Below are 20,531 nucleotides of genomic sequence, written 5' to 3'. Positions count from 1 at the left end.
GTTTAATATTTTTGTCCTGAGCTGCCTTCGGTGTATTGTTAAACTTTAATTAAAATGTGATGGAAATGCGGTACACGTTCTACAAACTTGCATGCAAGTAGTTTTCTGAGAAATTCTGCTGCAAATAAGACTTTTACGATCGTTTGAATTGATACTTTGGATATTTTTTCTATGGGTTAAAAAGGTAAGTAAGGCTCATAGTAAAATTCCAGACTTTAATGAGGTCTGGTCTGGTTCACTCGCTCCCTAGACGAAACTACTACCCAAGTGCACTCCATTACCGCTGGCAGCCCGAGTTGCCAGCTTTAAGTTTGTATGCACAGCTGAGATGTGTTAGCGCTCCGGCTATAACTTGGTTATTGTTGCGGTGTGTCTTGCCACGACGATGGCCAAATACATTGTAGCCTCCAACATCACGACCAACAGGCAGGCAACAATGTGTGCGGCGGTTTATGGGATGCATCCTCTCTTTTAATGACACAAGGGTGCAAGTGTTTCAAGACGGTACCGCGCAAGAGAGTGTGTTCGTTTCTCTGACTGAGAGCAATCACACCTGTCTCAATAGTGAGCAATTTGCAAAATTGACAGCTGTAATGAGATCGCTTATAGTCACAAAGTTTCTGACTTTAATACACACAGTAAACCTCTTTGTTGACTTGTTTTAGATTGATACACCCATACTTGAGAGTACTGGTATCGAGCAAACGATCGAGAGTAAAATGGTATCGATTTAGTTTGAGAGGTTTTACGTTACACCGAGAGCATAATGCTCTCAATGCGTGGTGGCCGACATTGTAAAGGCACGGTCATAATAAATCAAAGGTCGTGGGATCGATCCCAAAGTCGGCATTGCTGTTTTTGCACTGCCATTTTTTCTCAGAATCAATATGAGAGCAAAATACTCTTAGTTCCATTTAACTACCAATTTGAGAGCTCTCTCCTCTCAGTTGGATGCCGATCAATCGAACGCTTTCCGCGTGGGGGCGTTTTCCTCTCAACTCATAAATCGCGTCAAGATCTCCGCTGCATCTCGTGCAAACTGCACCGTCGTCGGCACGACTGACGGCGGAGGTTCAACCTATGATGTGTCAATCAGCCTAGGTCTAGGTTCCGGCGCACGCTAGAGGAGGGCAGCAGTCTGCCGTCTCAAGGTTCGAGGATGATGGACGACCTAGAAATGGGCCGCCCGATCAACCCCCACTCACATGAACTAGAAGTTTTGAAGTTCGTGCGAGCGGGTGATTTAAAAAATGGCTTGCCGAGAAGTTTCTTCTCCGCGACGACCGGCCGGCAATCACGAGAAGCTCGCGCGCGCGCTCGTTCGCGCCAAGATAACGGTGCTTATTTTATGAATGAAACACCATTTTTGAATGAATGAAAATCAACGCGCGGCTACCGAGCGGCGGTGGTGTGGGACTCGAACGCTCGAATAAAAATGAATGAACAGAAAAAAAAGAGCGAGGCGTTTGTTGTGATGTTGTTTTGAGCCGCGGCGCGGCCTAGGCGAGCTTCAACCTTCGCGGCCAGGTATCGGCGAAGGGTGGCCTTTACAGCTAGTCACATTTTTGCCTAGCGCGAGACGTGTCGTATTTTAATCAACGTCCAAGAAAGAAATCGAAAGCTAAATTAATTCAAATTGGCTGTCGCGACAGTATCGGTGCGGGACTTGACGAGATCAGCTGCGTTGGTGGGATGCACTTGCTCGTAACGTACTTTACGTTGCGGCTACAAAGTATTTTTAATGGTATGCAAATCTCGGCATCATTTGCACCCACAGCAGACGGTCGAGAGCGAAATGGTCGCGATTTTGTTTGAGAGGTTTATGGTCATCGAAAGCACAATACAGATTTACCCATGAGTTACAGATCTACAAACACCACCACTTTGTTGTGTTGCAACTGATTTCTTAAACTTCAAACTCATTGAGTCATGGTGGCCGAAACTGTAAAGGCGCGATTTTATCAACTCGAAGATAGCGGGATCAATTCCCGTGTCGCAACTTTATTTTTTGCACGAGTTAAGTTTTTTTAACTCTTTCCTCTTAGTTGGGTGCTGCACAGCTTCGCTAGGAGATGTACGAGAAAAGAGCAAATCATTAAACAAAAGTTTCATACTTCAAACATTACTTTTGTATTATTTCCACGACGAGTACTCTCTTGTATTACAACGAAAGCTAGCCCTGACAGTCGTTCAAAAAGTTTCTCGACTTTGTTGCATCCTTTCTCTTGAATAGCATTGAAGCTGCTCCTCCCCGAACGCACAGCGGCTGCCGCTGATAGTCCTCACAACTCTCATAAAGTCCACTCTCCGGGGTTTCGTACCCTTTCATCGAGTACTCGCCGCTCGTCTGTGTCCATCAGACCGAAGACCATCTAGCCGGCAGGCATTATCGAGCGAAATATGGGGTGATTAAAATTGTTTTATACCGTCCCGCCCCCCTCCCCCCTTCGGGGGGGTTCCTCAAGATGTAGTACACACAACAAGTCTGCCCAGAGTTATGAATGAATTGAAAAGTCAAGAGGGGCCTTCACTTTCCCTTGCCATCTAAGGCTTGGCCGAGCTACTGAATATCTCTGGACCGGGCTTGCTCAGCGAGAGCAAAAAAAAAAAGAAGTCAGCCTCCTCTTCAGCGATGACAACCCCCGACGACGAAGATGAAGAGTGATGGTGTCAGGAAACCGTAGGCAAGTTCTTTCAATGGAATTCTTTGATTTATGGGAAAATACGCGGCGCGACAGCATGATTGCACACTGCTGCGGTCGGATTCCGTACAGGGACATCGCACAGGGTGACCTACTTTTTGGTGCCGGCCGGTTTGTGATAGCGAGAGCAGCAGCTGCACTGCTGGAAGTGCAGTTGGACGTGCCAGTAGTGCGTTTGGGGTCAGGTTGGGCGTAACGTTGCAAGTTACTGGAGAGTTGGTTGAATGAGTTCGATATTAAACTATTTCAGCCATTATTTGAAATACTGCACATATTGGCTATCAAGACTACATTATCCGGATGGTCCATTACTGTCAATACCTTTTGGATCCACACCGATTTACTGGACGAAACAATCCAGAGGTTGTTACTATCCAGATATAACTATATCAGTACAATCCGGATCCAAATAATACCAGATAACATAATCCGGATAATAATATGCAGATTATTCCACCTGAACAGAAGTACCTGTGCAACACCATCTGGATGACAATACTTAGATAATACTCGGATGTAGGCGATACTATACCAAAATAATGATAGTATAGGTATTGTGTTCTACAGTCTGGTATAGTCCGGCATATAATAGTACAAATTCTCCAGACAGAACAATCTAGAGGACCTGGATCTGGACGATACTATCCAAGTGGTGCAAGTGGAAGATACATTCCGAATACATTTTAATTGGAATACACTATCTGGATAACAATATCCAGATCCAGATGATACTATCCGAAAGATACCAGTTAAGTAATAGTATCGGTTTAATCAAATGTTTCAATCCGAGAGATAATAAAATCCGGATGATACTAGCCTGATAAAACTATCCAACAGTACCAATATAAGTATAATACTTTACGAATTTTACTATCCGGATAACCTGGACTATACCATCCGAAATACAATCTGTTTGAATGATACTATCTGGATAACATTTCTGGATAAAATCCCAAATCTTGATGGTGTCGAATGATACCAGCAATGAAATAGTTTAAAAGTAACGCTTTATCGGATGATAGAATATGATTCTATCCAGGATCATACTATCCGGATAGAACTAATCAGACAAGTGTCCCTTGAATTGATGGTTTTTTGCTCCATATTTTCACTGGTAAAATTTTAAGCCATTTGAAGTCACATTTCGCTTGCTAATCGTTACCTCTACATGGTGCAGCGTTGAACACCGTACTCAGTCAAGTACATACCAAGCTCGTAATTACCAGCTGTGCCAGCGGTTCATTCTCTCCGTGCACCATATACCGGGCAAATAATAGTAAATAATAATGGTTAATAATGATAATCGCAAACGCAGAGAGAGAGTAATTGTTACTACCAGTTGACATGATACTCTACATGAAGCTCTACGTTGACTCGGTTGAGCTACCCTCCCGAGAGGGGAGGGGGGGGACTGATTCTCGTCTACAGTTTATAATTACGCCCATCATGTTTTGCTGCGTTTTTGTTGCTGCTCGCGCACTTTCATTTCCGAACATAAATGCTATTCTAGACTGCTGCTCAAACCTGGCGGCGGATCATAATGCATCGGAGGTGCGCGCAGCGTTTGGAACGCTCTTTAACTTCGGTGTAATTAGTTGAACCGTCTAACCAGAGCGGACTCGACATGGGGGTACCTCCTGTTTAACTTTAACTGCTCACAACAGGTGAATTATGGGCGCTGACGCGTTCGAACTTTGAGTCTGTGCAGGGCTTGTTCTATGTGGCTCTCAGGGAGCTAGTGGTGAAGTACCTGTGTGTTTTCAGCTAACGTTACGATATACTAACCCTGGTGATACTGTAGGAATGGAAATATAGCTCAAATTCGGAAACGCAGATTGTCGTTAAAATGATACAACATAGAGAGTTTCCAAATCAGGGCTCTTGGGGAGCTAGTGGTGAAATACCTACGAATGTTCAGTTACTGCTACATTTCTTTAATATTACGACTTAAGACACCAACTGACAAGGTATCATCTAGTAGTCATCCCCACGAGCTACAAGAAAATCCATTACGTATTCACCGCACGTAGTTCTTGCTCTAATTTAAGGTCCCCTACGGACGACCATTTTGGAAGTCAACCTAAGTCCCATTAGGGCTCATCCATCCATCGGTCCACTTTGCCAACCGGGAAATGTTTTGACGAATTCGCGCTACTTTTCGCACCTACATTAGCCCGACCCTGATGCCTATCATCAAACCAGAGGGTCATTTGTACCTAATTTCTCACCAAGGTTCTCCGGAGTTTGTTTCGCGCTCTCACTCCAGGAATTTTCCGTCACCTCCGCGGCTAATAACAGTAATAAACGGCCACTTCTTCGGCGTACACACACACGCGTCATTTAAACTGTTAGCTGATGAGCCATTATGACTGTTATTATCAGCAATTCATCATCGCGCAGAGTCCGCGAGTGGTACCCGGAGGGCACCCACCAGATGATCCAGTTTCTTGCGCGGTTCCAATTTATATGTATGACTTTTGCTCGCGAATATTGTACCACCGGCAACCCACGAGCAGAAGAAAAAGAGAGTGCAGGGTTGGCATCCAATTAATTTCTACGCCGCGAAAACTGCATTATGAAGAGGTATTGCGGCAATCGCGGTACTGGTTCACGTGCTGCGCGCACGCGCGCCCAGCGCAAATGCATAATTCATGATGCACAGAGAGCAAAGTGACGACGGCTCCTAATGGGAACCGAGTTACCGGATTTCCGTTCCGGACGGCAGGAATGCGGCCTGGACCGGATGTCTCTTTGGTGCGGACAATGCGATTTACTTGTACTCTCATTAACTCTGTAACATCGAAGGACGGAAGACTCGGACAACGGGAGTAGCGATTGATTGGGCAAGGGGGTATGTTGTAGACATGACCGGAAGTACTCCGGTATCAAAAACCATGAAGTTTGATGCCCATATTGACTTAACTTGGAGATATTTGAATAAATGTTATGTGTCGGAACATCCCCGAGGGTATCTGGCCATTCTGGGCTGTGGATAATTGAGTCCATCTAAATCTTCTTTGGGTGTATCAGGAATCAAGACAACAGTGTTGCCAGTCTACAATACTACTAGTTGGGTTCAAATTGATGAACATTACATTATACCAACCCCGATGACATCTTACGAATAGAAATCTAGTTCAGATTCGAGATCTGCAGCATATTGTGTTTGAATGATCCAAACAGAGAGTGTCCAATTTAGGGCTCTTGGGGAGCTAGTGGTGAACTACCTACGAATGTTCACATAATTGCTACACAGGCTAGAATAGAGAACAAACCTGAGCTGCAATTTGCCACTTTGTACTACAAATTGATGTCAGTGTCGTGCTTCTGCAGTCCGTCGAAAGTTTGTTTACAAATTTTGTCGCCTTTTGGCGAGGTATTGTGTCAATTACATTGTACGCCGGAAAGCAGAAACTTGTTGCTCTGCAGAGCACACCTCGCCAACTTGTTTCACACCTCATGCGGAAGAGCTCTCGAAGCTATCACCGATAGCAAATTGCTTTCACGCGTGCTGCTCGTTTGCATACAGATGGCGGCCCTTCTTCACCGCTGGTCAACATCGGCTTCGGCGGCGGCACCCAAGGTTGTCCAGCTTCAATCGCTAGCGCGCGGGTTCTGAATAATCATAAATTTTCATATTAAATGATTGCTTTCCAATTGAGGTGTACCGTAATTACGACTTGAGCACAGTGAAAAAAAAAGTTTCAAAAAAAAATCGCGAGATTCGATCCGACTCCCTTTGATTGACGCACGCGACCTTACCAACTCGGCCACAAACTGACATTCCACGTCCAATTTAGCGCCAATTTCCCACCGTGTCTACACCCCTGCAGGCGAAGCCAAACATGTGGCCCCTCTGCTGCAATCGTGGTGTAATTTAATTTTGCAACAAAGTTGCAGGCAGAAAGCGCCGCCGCCAGCCTTACAGATGCAACGGATATCAGGTAACGTCAGACGACGGCGTCCCATGACGGTAATGGGGGTGTCAGAACGATTTGATCCGACAATTTATTAAGTGCGCGCGCACCCTTCGGACCGGATGACAGGTACGGCGCGGACTTGACAGGCTGCGACGAGGTTCATGGCTGGTGAGTCTTGAAGATGATGAGATTTTATCGTGTTCGAGCGAAATTGGAGCGATTTTTCACATGGGAATTACAAATTAAACGGCGTCTCTAGAGATAACAAACAATGTTTGTGAGGTTTACACCCAAAAGAGTTGTCTTTATAACAGTGAAGATTCTCCATCTCATCTCCACCGCGCACCTGGGATAAGGAAGTGTTGATGTTCCCCTTTTTTAAGAGGATAAGGGAAAATCTCCACATTTGCAACTCTTATGAAACGAAGTATTTTGAAGCGAATTTGGGGGTTCTGATTTGGGTGTACGTTCCTCTATAATCCATTAGTCCACTGCTCAACGTTACATTGATTCGTGAGACTTTTAGCTCCCCATACCCTCGCGGAGGTCACGACCAACTCTACGGACTCCAAGGTCCTTCAGGGCCGCCACACACAGCGCTCCCAACCAGCCGAGACTCGCGCTCATAAATGTTGTTAATCTCAAAGTATGCTAATTAAAAGTAATTGACAGTCGTAAAACCGCCCCCCTAGAGCAGACCGGCCAGCCCCCTCAGGCGGGATTTGCATTCTCGTGGCCCGGCGTTCTGATCTCGATGGAGATTAACCGAGCTGCCAGTGCTGCCAGATTTGACGGAAGTTCCGTTCCCAAGTAACATTTTTTTCCAGGAGCTCTACAAGAGCTCTTCAAGATAGCTACAGCATAGCAGTTTGGACCGCGGTAGGATAAAATTATCTTCAAAACTTCTTCAGGAGTTTGGAAGAGTACTTGAAGAGAGTTTTATCCTACCGCGGTCCAAACTGCTATGCTGTAGCTATCTTGAAGAGCTCTTGTAGAACTCCTGGAAAAAAATGTTGCTTGGGTTGATCCCTCACAGCAAAAAATTGTGGAAGGTGTAATTTTAAAAGGTTGAAAATTACCTCTTTTATGATGTAATTTTACCTCAATTTAGACTGAAAAAGTGACATTACACCAGAATAGTGGTAAAATTACACATTTTCAGAGGTAAAATTACACATTTTTTCTGACATAAAAGATGTACCCCTTCCCAGATGTAACATTACCATGATTTTTTTTCTGTGCATGCCAATCATGTAGAATGCAGCAAACTTCTTCAAAGCAAAAAAAACTCCAATTTTCTGGCAACCCTGCCATATCTGGAGCCCCCGGACCAGCTGACGCTTCCACCTCTCCGGAGGGGCTTGGAATTCAATTCCCGCTCTCGCTGGAACTTGTAAATAAAAACAAAGCTGCGCAAAAACAAGCGGCCAATCGCTCGCGAGTGTGGCCGCCGGCGGAGATAAAGATTTACAACCGGCGATATCGCGCGCGTCGTATAGTTATGATTGCCTGGGCGCGAAACGAGCGCGAATGCACTGAAGTGCGCTCCTCCTCCTCGACAGGGCTGACCTGCTCGTACTCGTGTGTAGTGTAAAACCAGGTGATTTCAGCGAGGGGGGAAACCCACTCTGTGTTTAATTACTTTATAGATTTATTGGCGCCCGTATTTGTTCTGCGCGGATCGCGGCGTTCCAAAGTACGGAATTTATGGGCAAACCGAATTTTTTGACATTCAAAGCGACTAAGAAATCAAAACATCGTCACGTCACCAATTAGGTTTTACACCGTGACGTCATTTGACAGCTCGTGTGCACTGTTTACATGGTCTTCGTCGATTGTCGACGAATTTCCCCGAACAAAATCGACGACCGCATCGAACTGTGCTAAGTCCATGTAAACAGTGCACTCCTTCTAACCTCCAAATCGAGTCGGCGTAAAACCTAATACAGGTACTGCTGGCATCAATTAAAGGATGAAGAAAGAGAGAAAGAGCAAAGGAAAGGAAGTATTTGCGTTCTGCCTCTCCACAAACATCAAGTCATCGTGGCGCAGTGGTAGAGAGTTGGTCCATAAATCAAAGACCAGTGTTCCGAATCTCGCTTGCAACAAAATGCTTTTTGCGCTCGTTTTCTAAAGCGTTTGCACATCAGCTTTTAAAAAGGAGGCTAAAACGAACTTAAAATCGTAAACTGGCCAGACCCACTACGTTAAGATAGCCGCAGAGATGAATCGTTGCAACTTGGTCGACTTGAGACCAACATCCTTCAATCCACAAACTTCCCAATGATTTATTATAGCCAAAGACGTACTTCAGTCCACCGTCTCTGGTGATGACGACGTTACCGCGACCAAACTGACCACGCCAACATCGGCCGGAGTCGCGTGTAGGTGGCACTCGAGGTGTGGGAACGACGGTCGTTCTTTTGCCTTCTACGGCCATGTTTAGCTCCAGGATAGACCGCGCGTTGCAACCATCGCCGGAGTTCACTGGACCGACGACGGCGGTAGAATTTAAATTGGCCAAGCTGCCAATAAATATCGACTATAAATAGTCGCGACTCAGAGAAGCCGAGGAGGCCCCGCAGGGGTCGGCCGAAGGGAAAGGATTTGTAATTAAAAATTGAAATAAATGTTGCCACCCTGACCTAGGGCAACAGAGGCGCGGGCGAGTCTGACTTGGGCGAACGTGAAGAGATCTCGAGAGCTCGCCCCGCGCCACTATTAATTGGATGTAAATAATTGAAATTTAAATTCCTCGCGCACAGAACCGACCGACCGGCCGGGCATAGCGAACATCCAGCTGTAATGCTGTTAACACTGGAACGCCCAACGCATGTCCAACTTACACGGACTCCCAAGCCTCCCAAAAAAGTTGGAACGGTAACTTCAACTCGCTGGTTCTCGGGCATAACTCAACCAATCGGGACGATTCTTGTTTCCAGTAATTTGTAAGAATGTCTAGATGATCCTAGAACTTTGCAGAACTTAATTTGATCAAATCTGTAATTTCTGCGACCGAAAACATCGTTCCACCTTTTTTCAAAACGACTGCCTCCGCGGAATTTTTGGCGAATTTTTTTTTGTACGCTAAAAAAAAAGTTGGAACGATGTTTTTAATCGCAAAAATTACAGATTTGATCAAATTAAGTTCTGCAAAGTTCTAGAATCATCTAGACATCCTAACAAATCACTAGAAAGAAGAATCATCTTGATTGGTTGAGTTATGCCCGAGAACCAGCGAGTTGAAGTTACCGTTCCAACTTTTTTGGAGCCTTGGGCGTTGGAATGTTAATGGAGTTGCGAAGAAAGCGTTTGGAATACTTTGTAGAAAGAAGAAGGTACTGCACACAACGGTTGTGGAATGCAACTAACCTCTGCTGGGAAGGTAGATCTGCAGAGAGTTTTGCATTCTGCAGTTATGTTCACCGGTGGAATGTCGGAGGAATTCCTTATACGAACGTGAATTCCGTAAGGGTGCCCCCCCCACTCGCAAGTGGTAAAACGTTAGTGCCAGCTTCTTGGAAACTGGAACTTTTAAAACGGTTCCTTAAAATCATTCCCTGGAAACTAATTCCACTCCTCGCTTAGATGACTCCATCCAGAACCCGTTGCTCGCGATTTTCCTGAAACTGTGTGACTAGTACTATCAGCGTTAAGCCTTAATAGAGTCACTGAGTACGTTGGAAGGAATCTGGCTAAACAACAAAATCAACCGGCAGCCGGGAGAATGCGCGTTTATTTAATTGCTTGCCGGGTGCACATTCTTGCATAGGGCACAGTGGGTGCGGAAATGGTCAAAATTGGGAGAAGAAAAAAGTGTGAGTCATCTCTCCAATTTTTTTAAATCTTTATAGTTATGACTTCAACAGGTTCAAAAACAAGCGTTTGAACGAAAATCAACTTTTATTGGAAAAAAAAACTCAAAACAGTGCACCAAATAAAAAATTTACACAAAAAAATAATAAATAAAAATCTTATTTTTAAAATTTCGAACAAAAAAAAATTAGTTTAATTTAGAGATGCTTGGAAATCCATGATTTAACAAAAGATGGCAACACTGTAACATTTAGGACCAAAAAAATTATGTTGTGTCCATTAAAAAAAAAACCAAAGAGTCATTTTGTCCATTTCTTATTTTTAAAAGTGAAAAAAAGTTATTATTATTTCAAAATAAAACCATTTTTTTATCAGTATCAATAGCTTCAATTCCAGAGTTTTTTTTTTAAAGGACCAATAAACTATTGTCTTTCATATGTTTATAGGACCTAATAAAAAAAAACTCTAGAATTTATCGAAGAGAACAAAACATTCAGAAAATCCCTTCTCAAGTTACAAATTTCTTAAAAATTTTGACTGCATTTTTGCATAAAGTCCCATTTTTTTTAAGCTGATCATGGTTTTGAGTTTTATAACTTTATTGGTTTAAAGGCTCATTTTCAAAATATTTTACCATAAAATCAAAAAATGTTCAAGACATAATTTTGGTTATATCGGTTCAATACATAATTTTGGTGAATATCGGTTTAGGCAAGTAGTCCATTTGTGGACTCAAATTAAAATTTTATAAATGGTCCCGCTTGATTGAAAATTGAATAATAAGCTCTGGAAAATAAATTTGAAACAGTAGTAAAATTTTATTTGAAAGAGTTCTTTGAACAAATGGAATCCTATAGCTTAGAGAACCTTTAAAAACCATTAGAGTTTTCTGTATTTATTTTACCCAAAAATCTACCAAAAATGTTAAAAGAAAGCTAGAAGGATATTTTTTTTGTCGTATTAAATATGATTTTACAGGAATTTAAAAAAATATCTGGAAAATATACTAATTAAAGTAATCTGAGGAAAGTGTTTTTTTTTTTTTTTTAGCAAAATTAATTAACTGGTTCTTCTCGGCCGTTACCGATGTCAAAGCATTATTTTAAAATATTGAAATAAAAAAAGTCACATTTTTTTTTCACGCTATAACAACTGTTATAAACTGTAACTACAGTAATCAGTCGAACATTTTGAAAATTTCGATTAATTCATAAAAATAATGATTTTCCCAAAATTCGAAATTTGTTAAAATTTCAAAATGATCCTAAAATTTTTAAAAGCTTTAAATGGCACAACAATTTAAAATTTGTTAAATATAAGGAGTGCCCTAATAGAATGAAAATGCTAAAATAAACATAATTCAATAAACTTTATTAGCTCAATCAATCGTGCAAGTTTTTTTTTTTTTTTTTTCAACTTAAATTTCTACTTTATTTTTTTTTTAGTAGGAGGAGAGACTAAAACTTGCAATGAAATCCGAAAAACAAACTAACGTTAGCAGCATGAACAGATTCGAAAAAGGACATAGCAGATCATTACCGATCGGAAGGCATGCCGGCGGGCAAGTTTAGTTAAAGTTCAATCTCATGACTCGCCAACGGACAATCGATTTGAAAATTGAGCATGTCATCGACATGCATGTTTCAACACGACAGAAAATACATTCGTATAGTAGCGTAGCTCGGAAGGCACGGCGGCGGCAACTCGTTGGTCTTCAATAAATAACTTGTTTTTGTAAGAATATTTTGGTCATAATACGGCATAAAAACGATTTCAAAAAAGTGTGTTGTCTAAACTATTTTAAAACCATATTTTTACCACCGTACCCAAGAGTTTTTCTCACAGTGCGGCGCCACCGCCCATTAGCTAGGGGGGTAGGGGAAGAGGTACCAGTGCGTTGGTACGCGAGAAAAGATTAGGTCAACGTAGTCGTCGTTGGTGGGTGCTCGATTACAATTATCAACTGGATTATCACGGCAACATTGTAAGCGCTGGCAACATTGTTGCACTGCCCGTCGGCGGCACAGTGAGCTTTCCCGCGATCTTGCCGGGAAGATTATGGGGAAAAATAAAAGTATTGTTTCGCTACAATCGATTTGAAAAGGTGGTTTTAAGGAATTTTAGATAATAGATTGAGATGTTATTTATAGATGTTTATTCTTCGAACATCACGCTGTGTCGCGCACACTTTGTTGCAAAACCTGAACCTGCCCCAAGAACCTCGGTACTTGTAGTTCACACACTTGAACTCGACTGTGTCGAGGGGTGCGAAAAGTATGCAAACATGTGCTGGCAAGGGGGCTCAATCAATATTGACGCGGGCGGACCTTGATTAGCTATGGCATTTATTAACGTGTTGAAGCAATTTTCATTCCTGACATGAAGTTCGCGAGGGGAAAATCACTTTAACCTTAAAACTGAGATGTCGTTGGAGCGGCAGGACGATTAGAGTGATATTCAAGGCTCTAAATGTTAAGGTTGGCCCTCATGTGTAATCGTGACACTCCTGCTTAATTTTGTTGCATAAAGGTTTCAGAAGTGTTTCACAGAGGTTTGCAACTGTTGTAAAACCGTTGTGAAACTTACACGCTACATAAGTTTGTTTCCAACCTTTCTTTCAAGGACCTTGTATCAAAAATCGGTCTAAAAACCGGAAAACAACCTGCAGGTGAAGAGTGTCACTCTCAAGCGGAAAAGTTTGCAATTTTTGTCAAGATGTTCCAAAGTTTCGGAGTACCAGAAACTTGACAACTTTTCAGAACCACCTACCTTGCTCAACTTTTCGCCCTCGTGGTGTGGCAGCATCTGTCGCAAGCTCTGGAAGCCGGCGTTTATGCTCTGCATGCGTCGCCGCTCGTTGCTGTTGGCGATCTCCCGGCGCATCCGCTTCTCGTCCTTGTCCATCGAGATGGGACCCCCGGAGCCGGGTCCTCCCCCGCCCCCCTCCTCGGTCGTGACGCGGCAGAATCTGCGGAAGAAAAAAAAGAAGAAAAGCGGGAATCTAGGTTAGGATCGCTCACTTGTCGTGTTGGGGCTAGATTTAAGTCACAACAAATGCCGGTTCGGGGCTGGGATGTTTTGAGAAATTGGTGGTGCTAGCAAGAATCCGAAAATAGCTTGACGAAGGAATCTGTGTCAGCGGAACAGGAAGTGGGGTAGTCGATGGTGGGCCGACCGGGGCTTTCTTCCCGGCTTGGATTCGTTGAGTGTCTGTGTCATTGCTGATGGTTCCGAAGAAAGTTCCCAAAATAGCACCGGGATTGGATGGTACGGGTGTGGCAAAAGGGTGTGTTCAAGTCTTGGAAATTGGTAGCAGAACTTGAAAAAGTTTGTGTCTGTGACTCTATGCTACATTTTATCTCAAGCGAGGCAATTCAAAATTGTGTTCTTTTCTTTTGTGGTTATTTTTGTTGCTAAAATATAGGTGGAGTTGTTCAAAAATAGTTTTCGTGAAGATCTATAAGTATTTCACCGTAACAAGCAAGAGTTCGATAAAACTTGAATCCGATTCTAACCCGCACAATTTTAATGAGTATAATATACTACTTGGCTGGTATGTAAGGGTGTCCTGGGTTATCCAAGGATGGCTGGAGTTAATACCTGTCGATCTCCCGTCGTAACAAGCAAGAGGTCGGCGAATTTTGACCCCGAATCATACCTGCATAGCTTCAGTGAATATGGTAGACTACTCTGTTAGTATGTTGGGTTGTGCTGGGTCATCCAAGCGGTTCCTGAAGTTAATACCTGTCGATCTACCGTCGTAACAAGCAAGAGGTCGGTGAATTTCGTCCCAGAATAATACCCGCTTAGCTTCAGTGAGCATGGTAGATTAGTTGGCTTATATGTTGGGGTGTCCTGAGCCTTCCACGACCGAATGGCACGTGATTCGCATCAAATCCTAAAAACGACTCTATTTCCCAAGCATAACCACTCATCGACCGATTCAGAGTGCACTTGAAAATCTCGCCATCGAAAAGACTTTTAATGAATGAAAACCGCCCAAGAGAAAGAGAGCATAAGTGGGCGCATAACTATGTTGCAGACAGACCCTCACTGTTGGCCACTATCAACACGCTGGCCGGCTGGCTGGCCCTTCGAGAGGGAATCTGAACAAGTGCGTGCATTCATCAGCTCTGCTCTGGTGCAGTTTTCGAAGGGGAAAGATGCACTTGGCCAGAGGCCGTGTAACGAGTGTGGTTTACACGCCCAACCCACACCCCCCGTTGGCGAAACCATATCGATTCCAATGGGCCAAGCTTTTCAGAGCGTAACGTCTGGGAGAAGTTTATGTCTTGCTCTCGCCGGGCAAGTACTCCATCATTACACCGTGGTGCACATCTTTGCAGATCGGTTTAACTCCTGACGAGCCTCTTTGCGCGCCTTTTGTGGGTACAAGTTAATTAGCTTTACTAGAGTAGCCGGACGCCGGATGCTAATTAGGCAGTGAAGGCTATCTTGGAGCTGATTGTAGTGGATGGGGCCCTTTTTATCATCCGCGGGCACAACAAGTGAGAGTGATTTCATGGGTTAAATGGACGGAAAGGGATAACATGCAAAAGCTGTTTTTTTTTTCGTTGCTAATTTTATGGTTGAACAGGGTTCTTTTAAATTCTTATCCATAATTAAAATGGTGTGCCTTACTTCCGTTCGAATCAAAAAGTAAAGCAAAGAAAAAGTTCCTTGTTTTTGGTGGAAAATAGCAAAATGCTCTTAGACATATTTATAAACATTTGAGCTGTTTCAACAGCTATTATCCTCACATATAATTCATAAGAATCAGAATAAATGTTACACTGTCTAATCTAATCTAATCTAATCAGACCCTAGCGCAGCCAATCTTTCGAAGGGATCCTGGAGAGTGCCTTAGGTTAGATGACGCCTAGCACTCTTCTTGTCATTTATTAACATTTGTAGTGCGCCATTGCATCACAATGCATTGAAACATCACAAGTGTTAAAGCGGCCAGGCCTACTGCGTAAAGCCGTATCGCAGAGATGACTCGTAATTGGGTTGAGTTTGAGCACTGAGTGTTCGAACAACAACACAATTCTGAATCGACAGGGGAGGAAGAAGCGACACACCACCATACGCTCCGAGATTTGGATGTATTCGTTGGGAGCACCATGCTAAGAAGGTTTGGTACTCCGGGACTCTCTGGGATGGGACATTGTATTTCCACGAATGCCCTGGACACTATTTGCCGTGGTTATAGCGCCACAACTCGCTCTCTGTAACAATATTCCTAATTTCAGTTCACGCTCACCAAGTCGTCATGGCCTAGTGGTTAGCATTTTTGCTCACCAATCCAAAGGACGGAGGATCGAACCCCGCCTCGAGCAACTATGATTTTTCGTTCATATTCATCATTTCAAATTTTTGTGTTCTTAACTTTCTCGTTGGGAGCAGATAGGAATCGAACCCAGAACCATTCGCTTACAAAGGGAACACCGTAACCAGTCAGCCACGGCCGCTCCCTCAGAATAAATGTTACACTGTAATCATTTTCTGAAACATCTCTTCTGATTTTCTGAATTTGACTCATTTCCTTTAAACATATTTCAACAGAAGACATTAATATTTTATACAAAAAGCCAGATAGAGTGACTTTTTTCTCTAAAACAAAACATAATTTTAATACAAGCTTATCTGAGACTAGTTTTACGAAAAAAGATCGTAACCCAATGTCAAAAACAGACCTTTACTTAAGAAATTGATATTCTGCGGATAAAAACACCAATTTCGTTCTTTTCAAGAAATTTTAGGTCTAATTTAGATTTATTTTATTCGAATTTTATGCCTTTATAATCGATTTTATTATTTTTAGAAGATTTTTTTTCAAATCATGATTTTTCCTCAAATTATATCTTTTTGAAATGAAACTCTTTATTAAAAAATGGCTTTAAACAAAAGAACTCAAAAGTATGTACCAATTTTGGGTTATTTATTTTCTTGTGACAAAAGGTAAATTAAATTATCGGTAAGTTGTTAAAGAGTTAAACTGAAAACTTTTTTTCGTAAAATCGCGATAACTCGTGATGTTTATAAGCAAACCCCTTATGTCGATATATCAAAATTTTTGTAATTGTCTGCTCTACAACTTTGTAGAACATTGTTACACTCTAAAAAATAACCCTGCAAAGTTAGAAAAAACACAAAATTTAAAAATGAAAAATTTTGTTCTAAATGAAAAAATGACCCTTCTGGGTCAATGTAGATTCGAAAAGTACATTAAATTTGCCATAAAATGACATGTCCAAAAATTTTTACAGTCGAGTAACGGAAAATGGGAGAATTTTTAAAACTTTTTTAGTGTTTTTTTCGATGAAAAATAAGTTTTTTCGGAATTCTGAGTACGCCATCAAATCGGGCGTCTAATTTTACATAAAGCCCCTATGACACCAAATTTCTATCTCATCACCGTTTCAGGCTGCAAATTATTGAAAAACACCTCTTTTTTCGCATGTTCAAAAATGGAAGGGGTCGTACCGCCCCTCCGTCACGAGATATCAAAAAACGGACCTCAGATTCGTGATCAGGGACAAAAGTTACCCCTTAGGACAAAGTTTCACGCAAATCGAAGAGGGGTCGGGGCAACTTTTCCCGATTTCGTGTGAGTTGGTAGAGAATTACCCAATTACAACACTTGTTTTTTGACCAATGTTATGCGTTGATTTGACAGTTTATAAAAAAACTTCATTTTTTCTGTTTGCTTTTCGAAAAGGTTTTCGACATTTTTGACACGATTTTCAAAAGATATTTTTTCGAAAAATTGGCAACACTGCTAAATGAATTTAGATCAACTTTTGCCACAGCAGGATGCGATTGTTTTATTTCAAAAATAGTTAATATGCGCAATCCAATGTTTGGTGTGAAAACTCCAATTAAAACAAGGTTATTTTTTGTTTAAATTTGTAATTTTTTTTTTTCGCTGTACCGCGATAGCTTTTAAAAAGGGCAAAACCTTGGATATACTTGCTTTAGTGACAGTTTACGTTGGGTAGACACCAAATTGATCATATAATCCGTTCTCAATACTTTTGAATATTTTAATAAATTTTTGAATATTTTAATGGACAGCTGCCAAAATTGGAACACACAAAGTTTCATTCAAATAACTGCTCAACAGTTAACAAATTTAGAGTTAAAAAATTGAATATTTTTAATGGTTTTGAGATGATCTATACAAAACTGGTTTAAAATGGCCCAATTATATAAAATTCTTGTAGAAATTCAAAAGGGTTAAAGAGTAAAAAAAAGTAAATTCCGAATACAGTCCAGACTCGATTATCCGAAGGCCTTGGACAAATTTAACTTCGAATAATAGAATCTTCGAAAGATCGAATCACAGAAAAATGTTTTTTTGCTGTATTATTTTTGATTGTCGAGCTTAAGTATAACCCTTAACCTTCTACAACCCAACCCCGCCTTTAGACGGGCTTCGATTAAAAAAATCGCCAAAAATCTAATTTTCAACAAATTTTTGATCTTTAAAAAGCATTGGAAAGAAGAACTCTTAAAATTTTAAATAATTTATGGGTTGGAAGTTTTACTTGTTTTATGTGACTTTGCCAATGTTTTTAAAAATGTCCTTTTTTAAGAGGTCAACTTTAGCAGTGTTTTTTACTAACATTTCTTATATTTTTAATAAAAAGAAGTATGCAGTAATTTTTCTAGTGCCCCAGACTATGGCTTTACACATTTATTTACAATTTAAATGATAATGGTGCCATTTTATAGCAGAAAATGTGAAAACATGCAAAAAATTGAAAAATTTACTGTAAAAACATGAAAAAATTAGATAGGCAAAATGTAATTATAGGAGGAGGTAGAGTACACGGATATAAAAACTACATTTTTTTTTAATTTATTGGAAATCAACGATTCAAACTTTACCAAAATTGGGTCGTGAGAAACGAATTTGGTGTTAAAGGAAGAACATAAAAAAAATAAAAAAATGTTCTTGAATATCCGAAGTCCCATGAAAACCTTCAGACAGTTAAATTTTGGATAATCGTTACTTCGGATAATCGAGTCTGGATTGTATAAAATTCCCATGCGGACTCATTTATGAATATTTTTCAGAAATGTAAAAAAAAAAACGTGCCGTATTTTTCAATTCCTAGAATAATGTAGCAAATAATATTAATGTAGCATAAAGTACCATAATTTTTCAAGTTAGCAACGGCTCAGTTTGAATGAATTAGACAGAAGAGGGACTTCTTCAAAAAAAAATTTGACAAAGGATAAATCGAGTGATTTTTTTTTTATTTTTGTTCAGTTTAACGATATAATTTTCTGTCTTACTACATAAACTGAACAATCTCTACGCATAAAATTCCACAACATAAGCCACCAAAAATCCGCTGACCACACGTGGGAAGGCTCACATCAATCAAAACCAGCAAACCTCTCGGAGACCGCGGAATGTTAGTTATTTACGCACAACACAAGTTTTTAAAAGTCTGGAGCAACATTTGAAAGGGGCGGTACGACATTGCTCTTACGGCCTTTGATTACACGCGTTTAAATGGGACGAAAGGCCGTAAGAGCAATGTCGTACCGCCCCTTTCAAATGTTGCTCCAGAAGTCTAAACCTCTTTCTCCCATTCTCTCCCGCGCTCTCTAACTCGGACACGACTCAGCTGTTGTTTGGGGGGGCCGTGGGCTGGTGTGCGTAAAAGTGCGTACGGGCATTTGTGTGTTTGTGGTGGCGGCGGCAAGCTCTTTAAATCGCCCACGTGCGTCGCGTTTTTTTACTTTCGGCGGTGTGCGTCTGACCGTCTGACTATGCGTTATTTAATCGGTTTGTGAGGTTATGTTGATGGTGTTTTGGGGATTCCACCGCGAACAGGGGGGACCCGGTCTCTTTCGGTGTGCGCCGCTGAATCATGGTAAAATTCCGTTGCAGTGAGTTTTTTTTTCTTTCGTTTGTGTTTGGTTGGGGAATTTTCCACTTTTGTTGTGATTTGCCTGTACGCATACACCTAAGGCGAAACTGGGTGGATTAGCTGTTTCACCTAGTTACATGAAAAACTTCCAAATTTGACAAATTGAGCTTGAGTGGATACTTGTAAATGAATTCTACTGAATATTGATTTCGTGTTTACACTTGTGCCACCCCAAGTTCAACAACATGTTATTATTTGCACAAATTCCAACGTGACACGTGTAGTTCAGTGATGTGTACAACCAGGGTAGTGGAGGCGTCGCACAAATGAAACCCAATTATCACCTGGCTAATTGGAAGAGAAGTGAAACCGCATGGTACACAGCGAAAAAGTAATTTACCATGATTTTTATGTAACTTTACATTGATTGTTGTTTAAAACCAAAACCTCTCATTTGAAACCAAATTCACGATCACTTTTTTACAGTGCACTGTCTATTTCGTGCCTTCCAATTAACCAGTTCAGAGCCAGTCGCAGTGTGCACCGCAGGGACAATTATCTCCCTATTACAGGTTCCATTTGTCACGCTGCTGCTGCGCAAGTGACCAAGAGCTTCATTCATAAAAAAATATGTGCGTCCTTGGCGATTGATTTGTTTGCGCCATACGCATGGAAAAGGGGAGAGTAGTCACTTGTAAGAATTATGATCTATCATTTTTTTCAAAATTTCTTTTTTGTTCAGTGTTTTACATGTTTCAGTCTTTTTTTTACCTTTTTATTATTTTATTCCTTTTAATCAAATTTATAGACACTAAAACTAGAACAAAACCGTTTAAAACTAATTTTGAAAAACATAAAAAACACTACAAATACAAATTTAAGTTAAAATGTAAAGTGTTAATCATTTTCTTTTCTTTTTCGATTATCCGAAGGGCATCATACAAAATTCGGATAATCAAATAGGGAAAAAATATAGATTTTCTAACTGTTATCTGATAAGCCCTCATTTTTCAACTCACGATACAGTCCATACTCGATTATCCGAAGCTTCGATTATCCGAAGTTTCGATTATCCGAAGTTCGATTATCCGAAAGTTTGTATGGGACTTCGGATATCGAATCACGAAAAAAAAATGTATTTTTTTTATTTTCTCACTTTTAACATCAAATTCGAGTTGATTGCCGCCATTGTGGCCGCCATCATG

The 20,531-nt window shown here is 41.2% G+C and overlaps 1 protein-coding gene across 4 annotated transcripts in view; it reads right to left on the bottom strand.

Annotated features, from left to right (window-relative positions):
* The window catches only part of LOC120416291 (helix-loop-helix protein 11), a 204,822-nt gene that overhangs the window by 116,002 nt on the left and 68,289 nt on the right, over nucleotides 1–20,531 (bottom strand). For all 4 annotated transcript variants that reach the window (XM_039578005.2, XM_039578006.2, XM_039578007.2 and 1 more), the window contains exon 3: nucleotides 13,208–13,406. In XM_039578005.2, the coding sequence (XP_039433939.1) occupies nucleotides 13,208–13,406 (199 nt within the window). The remainder of the gene's footprint in view (nucleotides 1–13,207; nucleotides 13,407–20,531) is intronic.

Source organism: Culex pipiens, chromosome 2, assembly GCF_016801865.2.
Source record: "Culex pipiens pallens isolate TS chromosome 2, TS_CPP_V2, whole genome shotgun sequence".
In the NCBI taxonomy this organism is placed as follows: Eukaryota; Metazoa; Arthropoda; class Insecta; order Diptera; family Culicidae; genus Culex; species Culex pipiens.
The sequence above is the reverse complement of the archived record's forward strand: the minus strand, read 5'-3'. Positions and strand labels throughout refer to the sequence as shown.